The sequence below is a fragment of the Xenopus laevis genome, chromosome 9_10S, assembly GCF_017654675.1.
Source record: "Xenopus laevis strain J_2021 chromosome 9_10S, Xenopus_laevis_v10.1, whole genome shotgun sequence".
In the NCBI taxonomy this organism is placed as follows: domain Eukaryota; kingdom Metazoa; phylum Chordata; class Amphibia; order Anura; family Pipidae; genus Xenopus; species Xenopus laevis.
The window spans coordinates 38,087,824-38,106,769 of record NC_054388.1 but is presented as its reverse complement, the minus strand read 5'-3'; the positions used below and the strand labels follow the sequence as shown (position 1 = coordinate 38,106,769).

Below are 18,946 nucleotides of genomic sequence, written 5' to 3'. Positions count from 1 at the left end.
GTTCTCCCTGGGGCCCTCCAGCATCCCATAGGCTGAGCGTTTGTAGTATTTGTTGCTCATTGTACATGTTACAGTGTATAAGCTTCCTATAGTGGCTTCTGCAGTCCTAGCTGGCATTGCACAGAGCAGCTATTTGAGAGTGCTGCATGGATTTCTGTGATTCTGGGATACAATTTACCGAGTGCTGGCCAGAGAGGGAATAAAATAAGAGAAGACTTCCACCTAGTGGACATTTATCTTTCCAGCAATGGCAGGGCAGGATTTCCAGCACTATCCACTGTTTGCCAGCCCCAATTGTCACAGGATCAAGTTACATTAGTGCTGCCCTTGCACAAAGCTGCCATTTAGTATTATGAAAGTCTCTACCCCCCCCCCATTCTACTCAGAGCCCCCCACTCCCCTACTCTCTACAAATTGCCCCAATCAAAGGGAGGTAACTGCAGATCAGCATTGTTGGTGCACAAGTGTTTGCTATCTGGTTACTTTGTCCCCATTGGTGGGGGGCTGCTGTCTCTTTCCTGTAGAGGTTTGTGTGTCATTTCCATCCTTCCAGAGACAAACTTTATATAACATATTAATGAAATCCCAAATGTTTAAAGGTCAAGTTATAGCACATACAATATTTCTTAGGAATAGACTTATTTTGCATTACAAAGGGCACTAGCAGCTTGGGCATTTGGGATTTCTGACTCTCTTTAACCCTCTCCCACAGGGTATTGTGTGTAATATGCATAGGTCAGTAAGACTCTGGCAACCAGATATGCAGGGTTAAAGCTTGTACAGATAAAACAAATATATAACCGTTCCCATTCCATTGGCTGCAGCTATCTGCATGGATCCATGCGTCACGTTCCCTCTATGGACTCCATCTCAAGCTCTATGGAAGCACTGCACATTCGGCCCCCCTCTACCTTAATGCTTGAATGCATGTTCCAGGTATGTACTACTCCAATTAACTTGCTGGAAGTTTCCTTATGGTGCCACCCAGGAAATGTACAATAATTGCCTGTTTTCTAGGATCCAAGGCTGAACAACAGCCAGCAGCCACCAACCCCTAGTGGACCTAGCGGGGAGAACGGGACCATGAAACTTATAATCAGCCATACTACAGATGGAGCTCGATCTTTGGGGTCAAATAGCATGATCAAGGTAAGGTTCTAGCCGGCAGCAATTATTCATGACCAAACATTGACCAGATATTATATATAAAATAGCAGGGTATCTTGTTAATGCTTAACTTTCCTATTTTTCATTTTTAAAAAACCAACAAAAGTAAAAGTATATATTTAGTAAATAAAACGACATGTGATGTTTGTTTCCTTGCAGCCCAAGTCTCCTCGGGATCAACTGGCCTTGGCTTTGAGTCAGGACCTCAGCTCAGAAATGCTGCTCAGCAGAGACTCCTTGCACTGCTCCAGTGGGTACAGCACACAGACCACCACCCCATCTTGTTCTGATGACACCATTCCCTCTCACAGTAAGTAGCACATGTGCCCCGCCTCCTGCTTGTAGACACAGCATGTCAATCAAATGTTCCGATTGACCCTAAATTTCTTGCTATGTAGCCTTCAGGCTGGGCCTCCTGCCCCTATCCACTGCTTTGGGTCAGTGCTGCAGTTTGGGAACCTTTGCTCTGGGTCAGCTATCCTTGTTTTATGTGGTTTGGCTAATTGTACTAGTCGCTTTGTCGCATTTTTCTCTTCCTTACTGCCTCTCCTTGGTTACTTACGTCTGCTTGAAGATGGGATTGACTGGCTTCATGCTGTAGCCCCAAAACAACCAGGTTAACAGACTGTTAAGGGGAAGGGTTGAATGGGGAAAAAACACCGTAATTATAAAGTGAAGCAAAGGTTTGGGGTAATGGTAGACTGGGAGATTTGTCACCCATGATCCGGATGACAAATCTCCCAAAAATACTTTCCCACGGGCAATACTGTAAATCATCGGTGGGAAAACATATGCGATGCTTCATTCTCTGAAGTCACTTGCATTATGCAGCTTCTAAAGTGCTATACGTTTCAGAAACAGATAATTTGAATTAGAGGTTGCAGTGAGTGGGTAAGCCATTGCTATTTGGTGCAGGGGTACAAAGTAGTTCTAGGGGTTACTCTATCTCTGTCATGTAGTGGTTTGTAGGAGCAAAGGGAAACCACTGAGAACACTCTTGTTTGGCTTTCTCCATAGGAGATATGACTTGTAAAGGGGAAGTTCACGCCTCTCAGTATGTTGTAGACCAGGAATATAAACTTTGTAACTCTCCAGCTGCTCAATTACAACTCCAGATTCCCCTAATGTGCATGGATTGCATGGGATGCTGAAGTTGCAGTACATGTAGAGCACACTCTCAAATTAAAAGAAAGGTTTAAATGCTGGCAAAACACTTGCTGGCTGCTAGGAATTAGTGACCATATACTCCGAATGAATGTGTATGTTAACTTCCCCTTTAAGTATTAGACAACCCTGTAGAATACTGCTTCCGCTTTCCTTAGTCCCTTGTGTGCTGCTCATGTGTAGCCACTAAGAGATGAGGCTTGTGTATCTGGGAGTGGGCTTCCTCTCATCCAGTTCTTTCTCAACCAATTTATTTACATTCTTTCCACAGCCATAAAGATGGAGCCGTCTGTTTTTGGTAAGGATTTGCTTGTAGCGCTCAGCCTATTCTGTGCCCAGCACTTTGCTCTGCTATACACAAATCCGCCAGCCCAGGAAAGGGAAACTCTTTATTAATCATTAGTTCCCCTTTGCATTTGTCCAAGAGAGATTTTAAAGGGGACCCGTCACCAAAAAAAATAATTCCAAATCCTATTTTATCATGGTAGACATGCAAAATGAACTTTAATTACACTGTAAAAATTATTTGAATCTTGTTTCCTTCCGTCTGGGAATAAATAATTATAGCAATCAACACTGTTATTAAGATAAGCCTTGTATCATCTCAGAATCTTGTTTGTGCACCAGAATGGGGGCCCCGATGTCCATCCCCATGTCCTGACTACACAATTAAATGGCAGAGAACTTGGGGGGGAATGTGAGGAGAGCAGTTACATCAAGGAAGTGCTGAATGGAAAGTGAAAGTAATTGCCTGCTCCACCTCTATGCCTAAGGCATAGAGGAGGGGGCAGGCAATATTTGATTGACAGTTGAGTTTACAACCGCTATGAATGCTTTAATAAAAAAAAAATAGTGGGTTTCATGTTTAATTTGAAATTTTAATTTTTATTACACAGCTTTTTATGTCTGGGTGACGAGTCCACTTTAAGGTGTCCTGGAACACTGCAAATCAAAACATGAAGAAACATTTCTCAAATGTGTTTTATTCCTTTACGGAAAGTGAAGAAAAGGGAATATTAGGCTGTTCCAAAAAAAATAGCAGTGTCTGCATTCATCTTTACTAACTCAAACATTCACTGTATAAACTGAAACATGTTTCACAATTTTGCTTTCCTTTGAATGACTGAACTAATATTCAGTTGTATAATCAGTGTTTCTGAGAACTGCTGCACATCTGTGTTGTATGGAGTCCACCAACTTCTGGCACCTGTTACATTCCACAATTCTTCTGCATTTCTTGCTTTTGCCTCACAAACAAGACAAAACAAGACCCCACAAGTTTTCTATTGGATTAAGGTCGGGGGATTGTGCCACTCCATAATGTCAATCTTATTGGTCTGGAACCAAGATGTTGCTCATTTACTGGTGTATTTGGGGTTGTTGTCTTGTTGAAACCCCCATTTCAAGGCAATTTCCTCTTCAGCATAAGGCAACATGACCTCTTCTAAAACTGATCCATGATCCCTGGTATGTGATAAATAGGCCCAACACCATAGTATGAGAAACATCCCCATATCATGATGCTTGTGCCACCATGTTTCACTGTCTTCACACTGTACTGTGACTTGAATTCAGTGTTTGGGGTCGTCTGTGGCCCCTAGACCCAAAAAGAACAATCTTGCTTTCATCAGTCCACAAAATGTTGCAGCTTTTTCTAAAGGTCAGTCAATGTATTCTTTGGCAAATTGTAAGCTCTTCAGCGCGTCTTTTTTTCAAAAATGGGACTTTGTGGGGGCTTCTTGCCGATAGTTTGGCTTCGCATAGGCGTCTTCTAATTGTAACAGTATCACAGGTAACTTTACACCTTCTTTGATCTTCCTGGAGCTGATCATTGGCTGAGTCTTTGCTATTTTGGCTATTCTTCTATCCATTCAAATGGTAGTTTTTGTTTTCTTCCACGTCTTTCAGGTTTTGGTTGCCATTTTACAGTATTCAAGATCATTTTAGCTGAGCAGCCTTTTTCTGCACTTCTTTATATGTTTTCCCCTCTCCTCAATCAAATACGCTGTTCTTCTGAACAATGTCTGGAACAAGTCATTTTACTCCATTTTACTCCAATTATCAGAGAGAAATACACTATAACCAGCATGTACAACATTTGCTCTTTCCTTCCTTAAATAAGGGCCGTAATTGACACCTGTTTTATCACAGAATAAATGACCTCACTAATTAAACTCCACACTGTTATTATTTGGAACAAGTTATTATTATTTGGAACAAGCTATTATTATTTGAGACACTGCTATTATTTGGAACAAGCCTCAATTAATGATTTAATTACACAGAATCAGCAGCATGTCCTCGCTGTTGGGTCCGTTGGTTTTCTATTACTCTACTACACTCATTAATTAGCATGTAGAAATAGTATATCTTCTAAAAACAGTGATAGATCAGGTTAGTGGACATTTTTGTGAACCCCAACAGAGTAAGCAGACCTGTATTTCCCTTCATGGGTGTGGGGCCTGCTTTGTCTGTAGTTAACAGAGTTCTGTATTTGAGTGGGAATGAAGGGAACATTTGTTGCTGGTGTAACAGCAGCATAGATTAGCACTATTAGTGCTGGTTGTTGCTGGTGTAACAGCAGCATAGATTAGCACTATTATTAGCACTATATTAGTGATTTCTCTGGAATTAGTATCCTTATGGAATGAATTTTGGTGCCACTGTAGCGTTACCCAGCACCAGTTGTATCTGCAGTCGATGCTTTAATGCCTTCCTGTTTTACATAAATGTTTAATGTGCCCTTTACTTTGTGTTTAACCACGCCTCTTCCCTTCAGTTTCAGACTATGATTATCTCTCTCTGCACGGGGAGCAGGAAGAGCCGGAGCAATTGGAGTTCGACAAGTCGTCCACCATTCCGCGCAACAGCGACATCGGTCTGAACTACAGGAGAATGTTCCAGGCCAAGCGGCCGGCGTCCACGGTCAGTCTATTGGCCGACTCCGAACTCCGCTCTCCCTATCTAGCCACCATCAAGAGGACGCCTTCCAACAAGCCTCCATTAAGGCGAGGTACAGTCAGTGGGGTGCCTATCCCCATCCGGCCTCCAGTGGTTCCCTTGAAGGCTACAAACTACTCAGAAGTAGCCATCAATCCTTACGGAGAGAGCTCAAACAGCCAAGAGTTTGCTTATTTCTCTGATGGAAGAGCAGACTTTCCCCAAATGAAGCCTGGCCTGTGTAACTCCGCCCAAAGCCTCAACACCATACAGACACCATGTTGTGCCTATATCCCCAAGCAATCTTACTCCTACTCACAGTGTATCAGCCAGCAGCCCCCCAGCCCACACACAGTATTTACTGTTAATTCTGCCTCCCACTTCTCAGCAGCAAGTATGGTACAGAATGTGCAGAGCCAAGAGAGCAGTGGCAGTCCAGGGGGCAGTCCTCAGGAGGAGCACCAAGGAGATATGTTATCCATGATCCGGAGAGGCGTGAAGCTTCGGAAAACAATCAGCAACGATAGGTCGGCCCCGCTGATCAAGTGAGGCACAGCGGTTGCCTTTTGTTAAAGACTTTCTATTTTAATGTTATTATTTAGACTTGAAGTTCAGAACGACCTATAATTCCTCGCGCATCTTCTGTATCGCTGGATATTTTATTTTGTGCTGTAGTCGGCGGCTGATTCTGTAAGTGTCTCGGGCCGGCTCAGCCGATAACTGCCTTTTATCTGGGTTTTATAACGTCTGCTTTGGATTTTAGGAAATAAAGGTCATTTTAAGTTTCTATATTATTCAATGTTTAGTAGGGATGCACCGAATCCAGGATTCGGCCGAACTCCCGAATCCTTTGCGAAAGATTCGGCCGAACCGAATCCTAATTTGCATATGCAAATTAGGAATGGGAAGAGGAAAACATTTTTTACTTCCTTGTTTTCTGACAAGTCACTCAATTTCTCTCCCAGCTCTTTCGGCTGGGAGAGAAATTGAGTGACTTGTCAGAAAACAAGGAAGTAAAAAATGTTTTCCTCTTCCCATTCCTAATTTGCATATGCAAATTAGGATTCGGTTCGGCCGAATCTTTCGCAAAGGATTCGGGAGTTCGGCCGAATCCAAAATAGTGGATTCGGTGCATCCTTAATGTTTAGTACGTGTTGGGCAGCACTAGCCATGTGTCCTGCCCGCATCGAGCAGCGTAGTGTACATAGTTTTATAGTTTTATACCGCGACGGTGCATTTTATTGGTTAAGGTCTAACCCACTGGTTCTTCTTAGGGGGCGGGATACGTCCCTTCCATCAGTTCATTTCGTATGAGTGTTTCCAGGAGTGGAAGCTGCCATATTGCTTGTTGCTGAAGACTGATGTTAAATTGCACAAGTCCCATAACAGTGAGCTACACATTGCTATTGGCCCTTGTACAACTTGCTATTTCTGTTCATGAATCAGCCCCAGGACCATCCCCTTCAATTATTAATCTATTGGTCACCTGGGCAGCTGCCAACAATAACATTGGGGCCCTAATGGAAAAAAAAAATACACCCTCCCGGCACTTGTGGCTTTTCAGCAGAAGGTGCACTTGGTGGTCCTTGTCTGTTCTGTATTAATACTGCCCCCTCCTGGCTAAATGTCATTGCTGTTCTTAAAGGTATACAGTGATAGTTGTGTAGATTTCCTGCAACCGAGACAATGGCAGCTCCCACTCCCATGCACAGTGCAAACAGGCACAAATTAGATGTCCTGATTCTTTATACTTTAAAGGATAACTATTGCGAAAATGAAAAATTAATAAAAGCTTCAGCATACTGAAATAAGAAACTTTCTAAATTCAATCAATTAAAAATTCTGCATTTTTTCTGAAATAATCAAGTTTATCTTCACTATTCCCATCTCAGCATCTGTTTCTCTTTATTCTCTCTTCATGCAGCAGTTGGGTGTCAGCTATTCATTGACAGTTAGATTCAATATATCTTATAGGGGGCTCATTTTGCCTAGAAGATGTATCAGAGTTCACTGTATTAAATTCACCAGACATGTCTCTCTACATGCAGAATTTGTGCAAAAGGCTGTTATTTTGTTAGATTTTGTTTAGGAAAGAGAGCCCCCCTATAAGATACATTGGATCTAAAGCTGACCACAGATGTAAAGATTTAGTTATCGTGAGATGACGATTATCTCAAAACGATCGTTTAAATGTACTATTTGTCAACTAAAAAGACCATTTCAGGTGATATTGCCAGGAAAACAAAGGGGAGCTGCCTGCTTGGCCCTGCAGACATAGATAGATTGCACTGGGACTGATAAAAATGTTTTAACCTGGCCGATCAATTTTCTGACAGATGTCGGACAAAAAATTGTAAGATGTCCGATCGTTCGAATCCCATTTGATCATTTGACAGATTGGTCGGATTGCACTGAAATCGATCGTTCACCAACGAAAGATCTTTGCGTCTATGGGGACCTTTACTGTCAATGAATATCTGACACCCAACTGCTGCATGAAGAGAGAATGAAGAGAAACAGATACTGAGAGAGGGAGAGTGAAGATGAACTTGATTATTTCAGAAACAATGCAGAATATTTAATTGATTGCATTTAGAAAGTTTCTTATTTCAGTATGATGAAGCTTATATCCTTTTTTTGTTTTCGCGATAGTTCCCCTTTAAGGGCAAATAAATTGGCCGTGCCACATGTTATAAAAATGTGGCCCTTCAAGCAAGTTCCAAGTCAGCGCAACCACCATGCATTCTTGTGATAGACCAACGTGCCTCTTATTAAGCAAAAGAGCAGATTTCTCCCCAAAACACGGGGAATCTAGAAGTGCCGTACTATTAATCACCCCATTCCTTATACAATATCGGCTTCACTGTCCTAGAGGTGCTACATCCTATTTACTAATGCAGCGTGGCAACCCCACTAACCAGCGCTATGTGTGCGCCAACCACCTTCATTATTTTGTTCCCTATAACCGTAATACGTTGCTTAGCAACAGACATTTGCACTCATAATTATTCTTAATGGCTGGCATAATCAGGAGGCAGGGCTTTTATCATGGGGGGGGGGTTTGTGTTTGTTATGTTTAAATACAATGGAGATTTGTATGATTTTGGGCAGGAATTCTGCGCTGAAAATGTTTTGCTTTTGTGCAATATTTGGATTGGGCAGTATCTGCAGAATCCTATGGTATTAAAGGGGTTGTTCACCTTTGAGTTAACTTTTAGTATGATGTAGAGAGTGATATTCTGAGACAATTTGCAGTTGGTCCTCCTGTTTTATTATTCGTTACTTTTTTTAGTTCAGTTTTTTTATGCAGTAGCTCTCCAGTTTTGCAGTTTCAGAAATCTGGTTGCTAGTGTTCAAAGTACCCTAGCAACCATGCATTGATTTGAATAAGAGGCTGAAATATGAATAGGAGAGGGCCCGTATAGAAAGATGCATGATAAAAAGTAGCAATAACAATACATTTGTAGCCCTAGGGCAGAGACGTATGTGGAAATTTGGGGAGATTAGTTGCCCAGCAACAAATCGCCTCTTCTTCGGGCGACTAATCTCCCTGAACTGCCTTCCCACTGGCTAGAATCTAAATCGCCGGCAGGATGGCACTCGGAGTGCTTCGTTTTCCAAAGTTGCCTCGCGAGGAAACTTCGGGCGACTTCGGAAAACAAAGCTTTCCGAGTGCTATCCCACCGGCGATTTAGATTCTGGCCAGTGGGAAGGCAGTTCGGGGAGATTAGTCGCCCGAAGAAGAGGCGATTTGTCGATGGGCGACTAATCTCCCCAAATCTCCACGGGTGTCTCTCGCCAACGGGAAGGCATTGCGAGGAGATTAGTCGCCCGAAGAAGAAGAGATTTGTTGCCGGGCGACTAATCTCCCCGAATCTCCACGTGTGTCTCTGCCCTTACTGACCATTTGTTTTTAAATGGGGTCAGTGACCCCCATTTGAATGCTGGAAAGAGTCAGAAGCAGAAGGCAAATAATTCAAAAACCATACAAAATAGATAATGAAGAACAATTAAAAAGTTACTTAGAATTAGCCATTCTATAATATGCTAAAAGTTAACTCGTAATAGACTGTTAACAGCAGGAAACCAAAAAGAACTCCCCACCTAATTGCTTTGGGATCCCTTTGCAATTCCGCTACTGTTTTTTTTTTTTTTTGTTTGGGAGTGGGGGCAATTTAATACAAAAGATGTCAAATTATTCCTTGCAGACCATAGTGGCGGTTTTTGAACAATTTCTAATGTTGTGAATTTCCAACTAAAAACTATTTTATTTGCCTTTTCTAGTACAGTTGCTGTATTTTTTTTCCCCCTTTGGTGTTCACTGAATGTAAGTGAATGGTAACAAAAACAGGAATTTGTAAATGTTTTTTTGTGTTTTCTTTTGCAGTTTTATGTTGGAGTAAAATAATGATGGGCTCAGCGGGTCTGGGTGTCCAGCCGGAATATTCCTCTGTATCTGAGCGCTGTCTGAATGTGTATATTAAAGGCTCCTTACTTATATATATTGTATATAAATATCACATGCTGGAAAGTGCTTGTCAAAAAGCACAGGGTTTAGAAAAAAAAAATGGCAGGACTTGCGAGACCCCGAGAAAGGAAGCGATTAATGACGCAGATCTGTACTTGGAAGGCACAATCACTATTGACCATAAGGTTTCATTGGACTTGTTAAATTAAGTCAATTTAGTGTAATTTTTTAATATATAAATATTGTTTGATGCTAAAATGCTCAAGCCTTAAATTAAAGTGTTAAAAAGAGAAATTGTCCGTGTGTCCTTCATGCGTTTCATTGCTTCTCCCTCGTATAATGTGCGGCAACACAAAGCTCATATACTGGCCCATTAAATGGCTTTTATTCAGCCAGCTGCAGATTGAGCACTGAAATCAGTCACTTTATTGGTTACTGGCCAGGTGTTTATAAATGAGCCCTGCTTTGTTATTGGTTGGGCTCTGGCAATTGCTCAAACTAGAGACCTGCTCTGGCCCAGTCCATTGGCCCATCTAACAGAGACTTTATCTGTAGCCCATTATAAATCCAATAGCGGTGCCTATCCAAAAATCAGGAACAGTATTTACTATTATGCACCACTCGCCATCCTCCACCCCTCCGACTTCTTTACCTACCCAACCCCCCCCCTAATCCATATTTTGTGCAGATACCCCACCGCCTGCTGAGTTCTTTCTCAAAGTTATCGTTTTGTAGGATTATGCAGAAATATAAAGTGTAAGAAGAAGAAGGTGTAAATTAGGGATGCAACGATTCCACTTTTTGGGATTCGGCCGTATACCGATTTGACATATGCATATGCAAATTAGGGATGGGAAAGGAAAACTTAACCATTTTTTTTCACTTGTTTTGTGACAATCACATGATTTCCCTCCCTACCCCTAATTTACATATGCAAATTCGGTTTGACCAGTCACAAGGATTTGACCGAATCCTTGCCTAAAAAGATCGAATCCCAAACTGAATCCTGGATTCATTGCATCCCTAGTGTAAATGCAAAAGGCAAAGTCTGAATAAATACACATAGAGGTAAATTTACTATCCTGCGAAAATTCACCAGTGAAGGCTTCACACCCATCGCTACACTTAACCAGATGAAAATTCGCTAAAATTTTACTAAAATGCAAATTTGCTTCACGGGCGCCAAATGTTGGCGAATTTTCACTAGCGTTACTTCGCCAATCAAAGCAAAGATGCGCTAGCGTTCAATTATGCCTAGCGCAACTTTTAAGGACTCTTGCAGGCTATCACTCTAAAAAAAGGAAGACGCCAGTGTTTTTTGGGACTTGGAAACTTTTTCCACTAAAATGATGACGTAAGTAACAGAAGATTGAGGATGTTCTATGCGCTCCAGTGCACTTCGTCTGGTCTGAGGTGGAGAAGGCAAGTCTGGCGATTGAGGGAACGTTCAGTAAAATCCGCATCTTAGTGAATTTGCGGAGTAACGTCCATTCACCTGAGTGTGAATGAGTGCTAGCGGTATCGCTGGTGAATCGTCCCCAGCGTTAGTCACTTCGCCCTTTAGTTTATCTGCCCCTAAGGCTTGTGGCACAACAGGAGGGCAGTATTTAGGACTGTTGAGCAGTATTTGCACCCCTCACTTGTCAATGTAAATGGTTGGGACAGGCCCACTGTGTAGGGAGCTAAACCTCACTGCCAGTCTCAGTACATCGACACTCATTAGCTTAAATTTCAGTCGATTGACTCTGTGGATGAACCAAGATGGGGCATTGATAGATTTCTGATGCTTACAAATGATGTGGCTCCACAGGCTGGACACAATTAGGCTCTTAGCATTAAATAGGGACTATGCTCCAGTGATACTTCAATGTTACATGATCTGTTTATGGACAATTAGATCGGTATTCAGCGGAATATTTCACAAGGGATTTGGCCAAATCTCAAATAGTTGATTCGTGGATCCCTAGTAAAAGTTTATTCCACCAACCTGGAGAGAGAGGGAGAGAGAGAGAGAATGCATCCCTGCACCACCGTGTAACCTATCTCTCCCAGGGTTCCGTCTTCAGACTTCGACTACAGAAAATGTCTGGATGCTGCACTACTGCACATGTGCAAGCCTAAAGCAGCGCTGGGGAAAGGTAATTCATTCCCCCCCCCCACCCCAACCTAGCAATTGAATTGACTGCCTAACAAATTGTCCCCCCCATTAGAATGGGACTTTCTTTGGCATTTAAAGGGATTCTGCCATGATTCCCAAGTTACACTGTTTACATTGCAAATAATTATACCCTTTAAATTTTATTTTTGATCCGACAAATGTATTTTTTTAGCTGTAAAATTAAACTGGAGGCAGCAATCTCCTTGCATTGTGCCTGATTCTGAGCTTTGAGGAGGAGCCAGCACTTCATCATAGAACTGCTTTGAGACATCTATTGTTTCTCCCCTTCTCATTGTACTTCAGTACGATCCAAGTCATGCTAGTGGGCTTCCTAGTGGTAGACATGAGAAGAGCATCTGGTTAGCTACTCATTGTTATGTTGATTGCCTGCTGGGTGCAAAGTGGAAAGGGAGGGCGTTGATAAGACTGCAACTTGCAGTACAGCAGTAAATAATGAGTGAAGTTTATCAGAGCACAAGTCATGTGGTTTAGGGCACTTGGGAAATGGGCATCATGTCTAGCCCATGCCAAATTTCAAAATTAAAAAAATCTTGCACTATTAAAACAGATTTCAAAATTAATTATGGAGTAATAAAAGTAGTGGATAGTGGCCTGTGGTACATACTATGAACTATTCTTAGCTGATTAGTGAGTCAAAGTTCCTGTATCCAAAGAAGGTCTGTCTCATTGTTTTACTGTCGTTATATTTCCCTACTATTTCATAGTCCATTCCCAGACCCGGACTTCTGGGAAGACCCAGACCTAGGGCAGCATGTTGCTTTGCCAGACCTGAACGGATTCTAAAACACTGGGTACATGCATACTATTTTTTTTTTTTTTTTAAATCCCCTAATCCCCTATATGCCAATCCCAGTGCTCAGGACCAAACAAGAAAATACACATTGTGGGGGGGGGGGGGGTGCGTGCGCTTTCCCACAGCCACACTCCCTATTATCCCACTGTTACTATAGGCACCATCTCTCCCTACTATACCTGCTATCCCACAGTCACAGTCCCTTCCCAGAGACTATTATCCTACTGTAACTATAGGCGCCATCTCTCCCTACTATACCTGCTATCCCACAGTCACAGTCCCTTCCCAGAGACTATTATCCTACTGTTACTATAGGCACCATCTCTCCCTACTATACCTGCTATCCCACAGCAACAGTCCCTTACCAGAGACTATTATCCCACTGTTACTATAGGCACCATCTCTCCCTACTATATCTGCTATCCCACAGTCACAGTCCCTTCCCAGAGACTATTATACCACTGTTACTATAGGCACCATATCTCCCTACTATCCCACAGTCCCTTCCCAGAGACTATAATCCTTTTAATGGGGGCTGGCCACTGATTTATTTTAGTTTTTGTTTGGGGGGGGGCTGGAAAACAATGTCTTTATTTTTACTTGTGGGTGGGCCTAGCAAATGTTGTCGTACGGGGCCCCACAAATTCTGATGACAGCCGTGTCCTCATCGATACTGCTTCTTATGATTTTCTACTCCAAACTACAAAGCTCTGCTAAAGTTAGCAGTTTTAACATGATTCTGAAAATTGGCTGAAAGCTACAGTTGCCACCTCACCTCTTTAATACATGCCACATATTGAATCCACATCTTGCATTTCATTTAGATGCATGGCTTCACATAAATCATTTCAGTCTACAGCACACATCTAAGTTAATTGCTAACTAGCCATGCAGGATATGGATTCAATATGTAGTTGTTATTAAAAGCACAAAGTGGCAGCTCTACTCAAAACATGTATTTTACAGTATCATATGGGCCACAAGTTCTAGGATTGAAAGGCAAGTTATTATAAATCTTAATACAAAATCAGAAAAAATATAATGTTTGCACACTGAGGCACATGAACCAATTTCCAGCAACAGAATTTCTAAAAATGCAATTACATCACAGAAATGAAACAATTGCACAGAGTAATAACACTGACAGCCGTTAAACAAGGTAATAAAACACTTTTTAATGGCAGAAAATAATGTAGTTAAAAAACAAAGCAAATATGTGTGTGTTAGTGCTGTGTGTGTTAGTGTAAAAGTCAGCGAACTGGTAGAAGAGTAAGAATGTGACCTTATTTCTAATTATACTGATAGGGATGTAGAGGAATTAAGCACAAGCCTTACCTTGGTCAGTCTTTGGTGCTGTTACTCCGGGAAGCTCAGGGCAGGGAGTGGGGAATGTTCCCCTTAATCACATTCACAGGCATCACAATAGCAAGTGTTGTCCGGTGTCTTACTAGGCAAAGTAATCCAGTCAGTGTCAGTGCCCCTGGCAGAAAACCATCCTGATTATATCTCTGCACTGTGAATCTGCACCCAGAAAAGTGGGTTCCAACACCCAATGCAGAAAAAAATGGATACAGACCAACAGAAAAGAATGAAATCAATTTATACTTGCTGGGCCATGAGCAATCTGAAAACCAGGCAGAAATGCAGCCACTCAAACCCAAGGGCAGTAACCCCAGGTGCGCTGAGCCAATGAGGCGAGTAGGTTACCTGGGAGGAAAAAAAAAACCTGCTCCTGGTACCTTTGAGAGCCAAATTCCTGTTTTTTAAACCAGAAATTTGGTTTTTGCCTCTGGGGGCTCCAGGTGCAGAATCGATGCTGAGTAACCCCATCCATGATGTGATAACCCTGCTCAATTTCCCGCTCCATATGTCACTGCACCAGCCTCCAATATTATTGGCAAGTCCCTTTGCCTGGTTTTAACTATGGAGGCAACCCTAGGTAAATCTTTTCAGGTCAGCCATAGGAGGGTGTAGAGGGGACAGTCGTCCAGGGCCCGGTGTATAAGTGCTAAGGGGGTCCAGGGAGCCATCAAAAGGAACCAGAGTTGAAGGCAAAGAAGAAAACAGTAGCAAAAAAAAAAAAAAGTACCAATAGCAATACATTTGTAGCCTTACAGAGAATTAGTTTTTTTAGATGGGGTCAGTGAACCCCATTTGAAAGCTGGAAAGAGTCAGAAGAAGAAGGCAAATAATTAAAAAACTAAAATAAAAACTAGTGAAGACCAATTGAAAAGTTGCTTAGAATTAGCCATTCTATAACATACTAAAAGTTAACTGACTGTGAACCACCCCTTTACAGTGACCACACATAGGCCAATAAATGTATGTATAACTTTATTTTTGCTGTTGAGGAGCTGCAGCGCTGTACAGTGTATAAAAGTATAATATATATAAAAGTATGCATGGGGGAGACAAATCACATAATTAATATATACAGAATCGTATGACAAAGAGTTTAAGTGCTATGTGGTAAGAGACATAGTGGGAAGGAGGTCCCTGCCCCATAGAGCTTACAGTCTAAGTGGATGGGAGGCTAACATACAGGTGCAAATTGGAGATAAAAAGTGCACAAGGTAAGGCATAGTCAGTAGGGACAGGACTAGGCTAATGTTCTAGTCGTGCAAAAGGTAGACTTAGTTTTTTCTTGAGGAGATTAAGAGATTACAAGGGAATTCAGGGATGGAATTCTAGAGGTAAGGAGCAACAAGGATTTGAGACGAGAGGTGGCAGTGGATGTGGATGGTGTGAGGAGAAGGTGGCACTGAGAAGACGACCAGGAACGTATAGTAAAACGAGAAGAAATGTAGTGAGGAGCAGAGGAGTGAAGGGCTTTGAATGATAGTAGAAGGGTTTTACATGCTATCCTTTGCTTAACAGGCAGCCACGCTAAGGATTTTAGTTGGGGTTGAGCAGGTAGAGCAGAAGGATCCTGGTAGCAGAGTTTAAGATTGATTGGAGGGGAGAGAGATGGGAGAGAGATGGGAGTCAGGAAGACCAGTTAGGAGGAGATTGCAATAGTCTAAACGGGATAAGATAAGGGCATGCATTAGTGTTTTGGCTGTTGTTTGTGAAAGAAACAGGCGTATCTTGGCTATATTGCGGAGAAAGAAACGACAGTTTTTGGCAGCATTTTTAATATGATTAGAGAGGGACTGGTCAAAGATGACCCCTAAGCAGCGTGCTGAGTTAACCAGGTTAATAGTCATGCCATCAATAGTAATAGTGAAAGGAAGAGAAGGGCTCGGTTTGGGTGGAAACACCATGAGCTCAGTCTTGGCCAAGTTGAGCTTGAGGTGGTGTTGGTTCATCCAGGAAGAGATAACTACTAGGCAGTCTGCTATCTGGGTTTGAACGTCAGAGGTTAGTGAGGGAGTGTCTAAATATATCTGAATGTCATCGGCATAGAGGGGATATTTAAGGCCAAATGAAGATATAAGGAGTGTACAAGAAGAACCAAGTACAGAACCCTGAAGCACCCCCACATTAAGATGAACAGGAAGAGAGGATTTGTTTGCAAAAGTAACAGAGAAGGAGCAATCAGAAAGGTAGGAAGAGAATCAGGATGCAGCTTGATCACGGATACCAATTGAATGGAGAACTTGCATTAGAACATAATGCATAAATGATGTCAGTTGTGCAGCTTATTGGCCCTTGTATGTGCCCCCCCCTCTAAACCAAGTCAGCAGCTTATTGGCCAGCTCATTAGGTTGCCTGACAGACGTGCCTGACTGATATGTGGCAAAATTCATTCAGATTTCATTCAGGTTTGAAAATCCCATAAGACAATGAGTTCATCGTTCCTCCACAGGCCCCACAGGCCCCAGTGGCCAAACTGGGACCAGACCCACTCATATTATGGCCTCCAAACAAGCAGATCTGGCAGTTTATGTCCTCCTTTATCCTGCACATAAAATATAATTTCTAGAAATCATATTTCTATATAAAAATCTGTAGTTGTGTTTTGTAGGGCTCCTCACGGAGAAACCAACCACCAGGGAACTGATTTGGGCCTTACCCTTACATGCCCGACCGTGACTGTGACTCACAGATACAGATAAACACACACTGCAATAATAATAATAAAAACAGGACTTTTGTTCCAAACAAACATAAAATATGTTACATTTACAGGACATAAATAACTGTTAATATTTTATTTGCTTGGTGCTACTGGTCCTTTTAGGCAGCACCTAGTGTGGTGTTAAGAGGAGAATATGAAGAGAATGCAATGAGTTTGTTCTGCACAGAATGTGAAATGCTTTATGGTAATTCCAGCTGCATGTAATGTGTAATACACACATAGATTCATGTCCATGGACCTTCTAAAGGTTTGACACTGAGGGGTTTGATCATAAGGCTTATTATTTCCCAGTATAGCAAACACCCCGTTACATGGGATACTAATAGGGTTGCAACCGTTTCTAGTAAAAAATACCAGCCTTCCTATATATTTATCTTTTTTCCCCTATTAATAACATTGGGATCAGCCATCATTTTTACCAGCCAGGCAGGTAAAATGCCAGCCAGGTGGCAACCCTAGATACTTAAGATATAGGGATATATAGATACAAGGAGTTTCTTATATACCTTACATGTACAGCATGTTAGAGCATAACTCCCAACTGTCCCTTTTTTTCCCCCCTATCGATGGAGTGTGCCCTCCCCCCACTAATACAGCCAGATAAATGCACACTGTTTACGAATGGATTTTCTGGTGCGCCACAAGATGGGAACTGTGGGTAAAGTTTTCCCCACATTTTAAGCAGACGTAGGGCTTCTCTCCTGAGTGTCCCCTCTGGTGAATTACCAGGTTGGAGCGGTGGGTGAAGCTTTTGCCACAGTCAGAGCACCCATAGGGTTTTTCTCCGGTGTGCACCCGCAGGTGAGTGACCAGGTTGGAGCTGATGCTGAAACTCTTGCCGCACTCCTCGCAGCTGTAGGGCCTCTCTCCCGTGTGGACTCTCTGGTGCGTGACAGCATTGGAGCTGGTACTGAAGCTCCTGCCACATTCCGTGCACACGTATGGCCTGGATCCCGTGTGCACCCTCATGTGCGTCATAAGGTTGGATTTCTGAGCAAATCTCTTTTGACAAACTGCACAGGAAAAACGCTTATTCTTTGAGTCTTTCCCTTCATTGTCTTTATAAAAGGCCTTTTCTTCCACCTTCTTTCCAACACTGTAGGGAAACTTTTTCTCTTGGACAATCTGCTGAACCTTTAACGGCCGGGGACTCTTGTTAGCTGTAGGAGGCAGGGCTTGTGGTGACCCATTGCACATGAGAACTCTATGGTTATTTTCATGGGCTGCTTTGAGATTTTGATCTGATTTGCCCACATTGAATATATTTTTAGCAATATGAGTTTGTTTCTTTATGGCTTTAGATAATTTCCACACGGTTTTCCCGATCTTCTTTTGGGAATCAGTTTCATGGCCCTCCATGGTTTCTCCTGCTGAGACACAAACATGGCAAATAAGACTCATATTATGGACTTCTGTACAATGAATGGCAACCACCCAGTCTGCAATCCTATTTCTAGATTGGAATAGAACTACGCAGTCTGAAGTCTCTCCAGTGACTATGGTAATTGCAGGGGTAATGGCTACAGGGGATATTAGGTTTTTGATTTTTAATTTTCCTGTCCCTTTAAACTACAGATTTTAAAGGGAAACTCAATGCAAAATAGAAAAATAAACCATAAGCACCTTCTGCTTCCATATGATATGATATAGATACATATACATACAGATAGATAGACATAGAAAGACAGACACAGATAGAGATAGATAGATAGAGAGAGAGAGAGAGAGAGAGAGAGAGAGAGAGAGAGAGAGAGAGAGAGAGAGAGAGATGATACAGGAGATAGATAGATAGACAGATGATTGATTGATAGATAGATAGATAGATAGATAGATAGATAGAAGATAGATAGACAGACAGATGATTGATAGATAGATAGATAGATAGATAGAAGATAGATGATAGATAGATAGATAAATAGATACATGATAGATAATTGACAGATAGATAGATGATATGATATAGATACATATACATACAGATAGATAGACATAGAAAGACAGACACAGATATATATAAACAGGTGTATATATGGATAGATATAGATATTGTATATAGATATAACACACAGGTATATTGAAAGACAGGCAGGTACAGTATATAGAGAGAGAGAGAGAGAGAGAGAGAGAGATGATACAGGAGATAGATAGATAGAC

General features: G+C 41.9%; 2 protein-coding genes across 5 annotated transcripts in view; one reads left to right on the top strand and one right to left on the bottom strand.

Moving 5' to 3' along the window:
• Window positions 1–6,129, top strand: part of mtss1.2.S (metastasis suppressor 1, gene 2 S homeolog) — a 64,094-nt gene extending 57,965 nt beyond the window's left edge. For 3 of the 4 annotated variants that reach the window (XM_041578976.1, XM_041578977.1, XM_018237407.2), the window contains 5 exons: window positions 825–936; window positions 1,018–1,149; window positions 1,327–1,477; window positions 2,603–2,629; window positions 5,111–6,129. In XM_041578976.1, coding sequence (XP_041434910.1) covers window positions 825–936; window positions 1,018–1,149; window positions 1,327–1,477; window positions 2,603–2,629; window positions 5,111–5,820 — 1,132 coding nt within the window. In that variant the 3' untranslated portion in view covers window positions 5,821–6,129. The remainder of the gene's footprint in view (window positions 1–824; window positions 937–1,017; window positions 1,150–1,326; window positions 1,478–2,602; window positions 2,630–5,110) is intronic. The other variant, XM_018237408.2, reaches the window with a different exon arrangement.
• Window positions 6,130–16,889: 10,760 nt separating this feature from the next.
• On the bottom strand, window positions 16,890–18,151 carry LOC121398781 (gastrula zinc finger protein XlCGF49.1-like). Its single transcript, XM_041578083.1, has one exon. It carries the CDS (start codon window positions 18,149–18,151, stop codon window positions 17,408–17,410), a length of 744 nt encoding a protein of 247 aa, XP_041434017.1. The 3' UTR covers window positions 16,890–17,407.
• Between the last annotated feature and the right edge of the window lie 795 nt (window positions 18,152–18,946).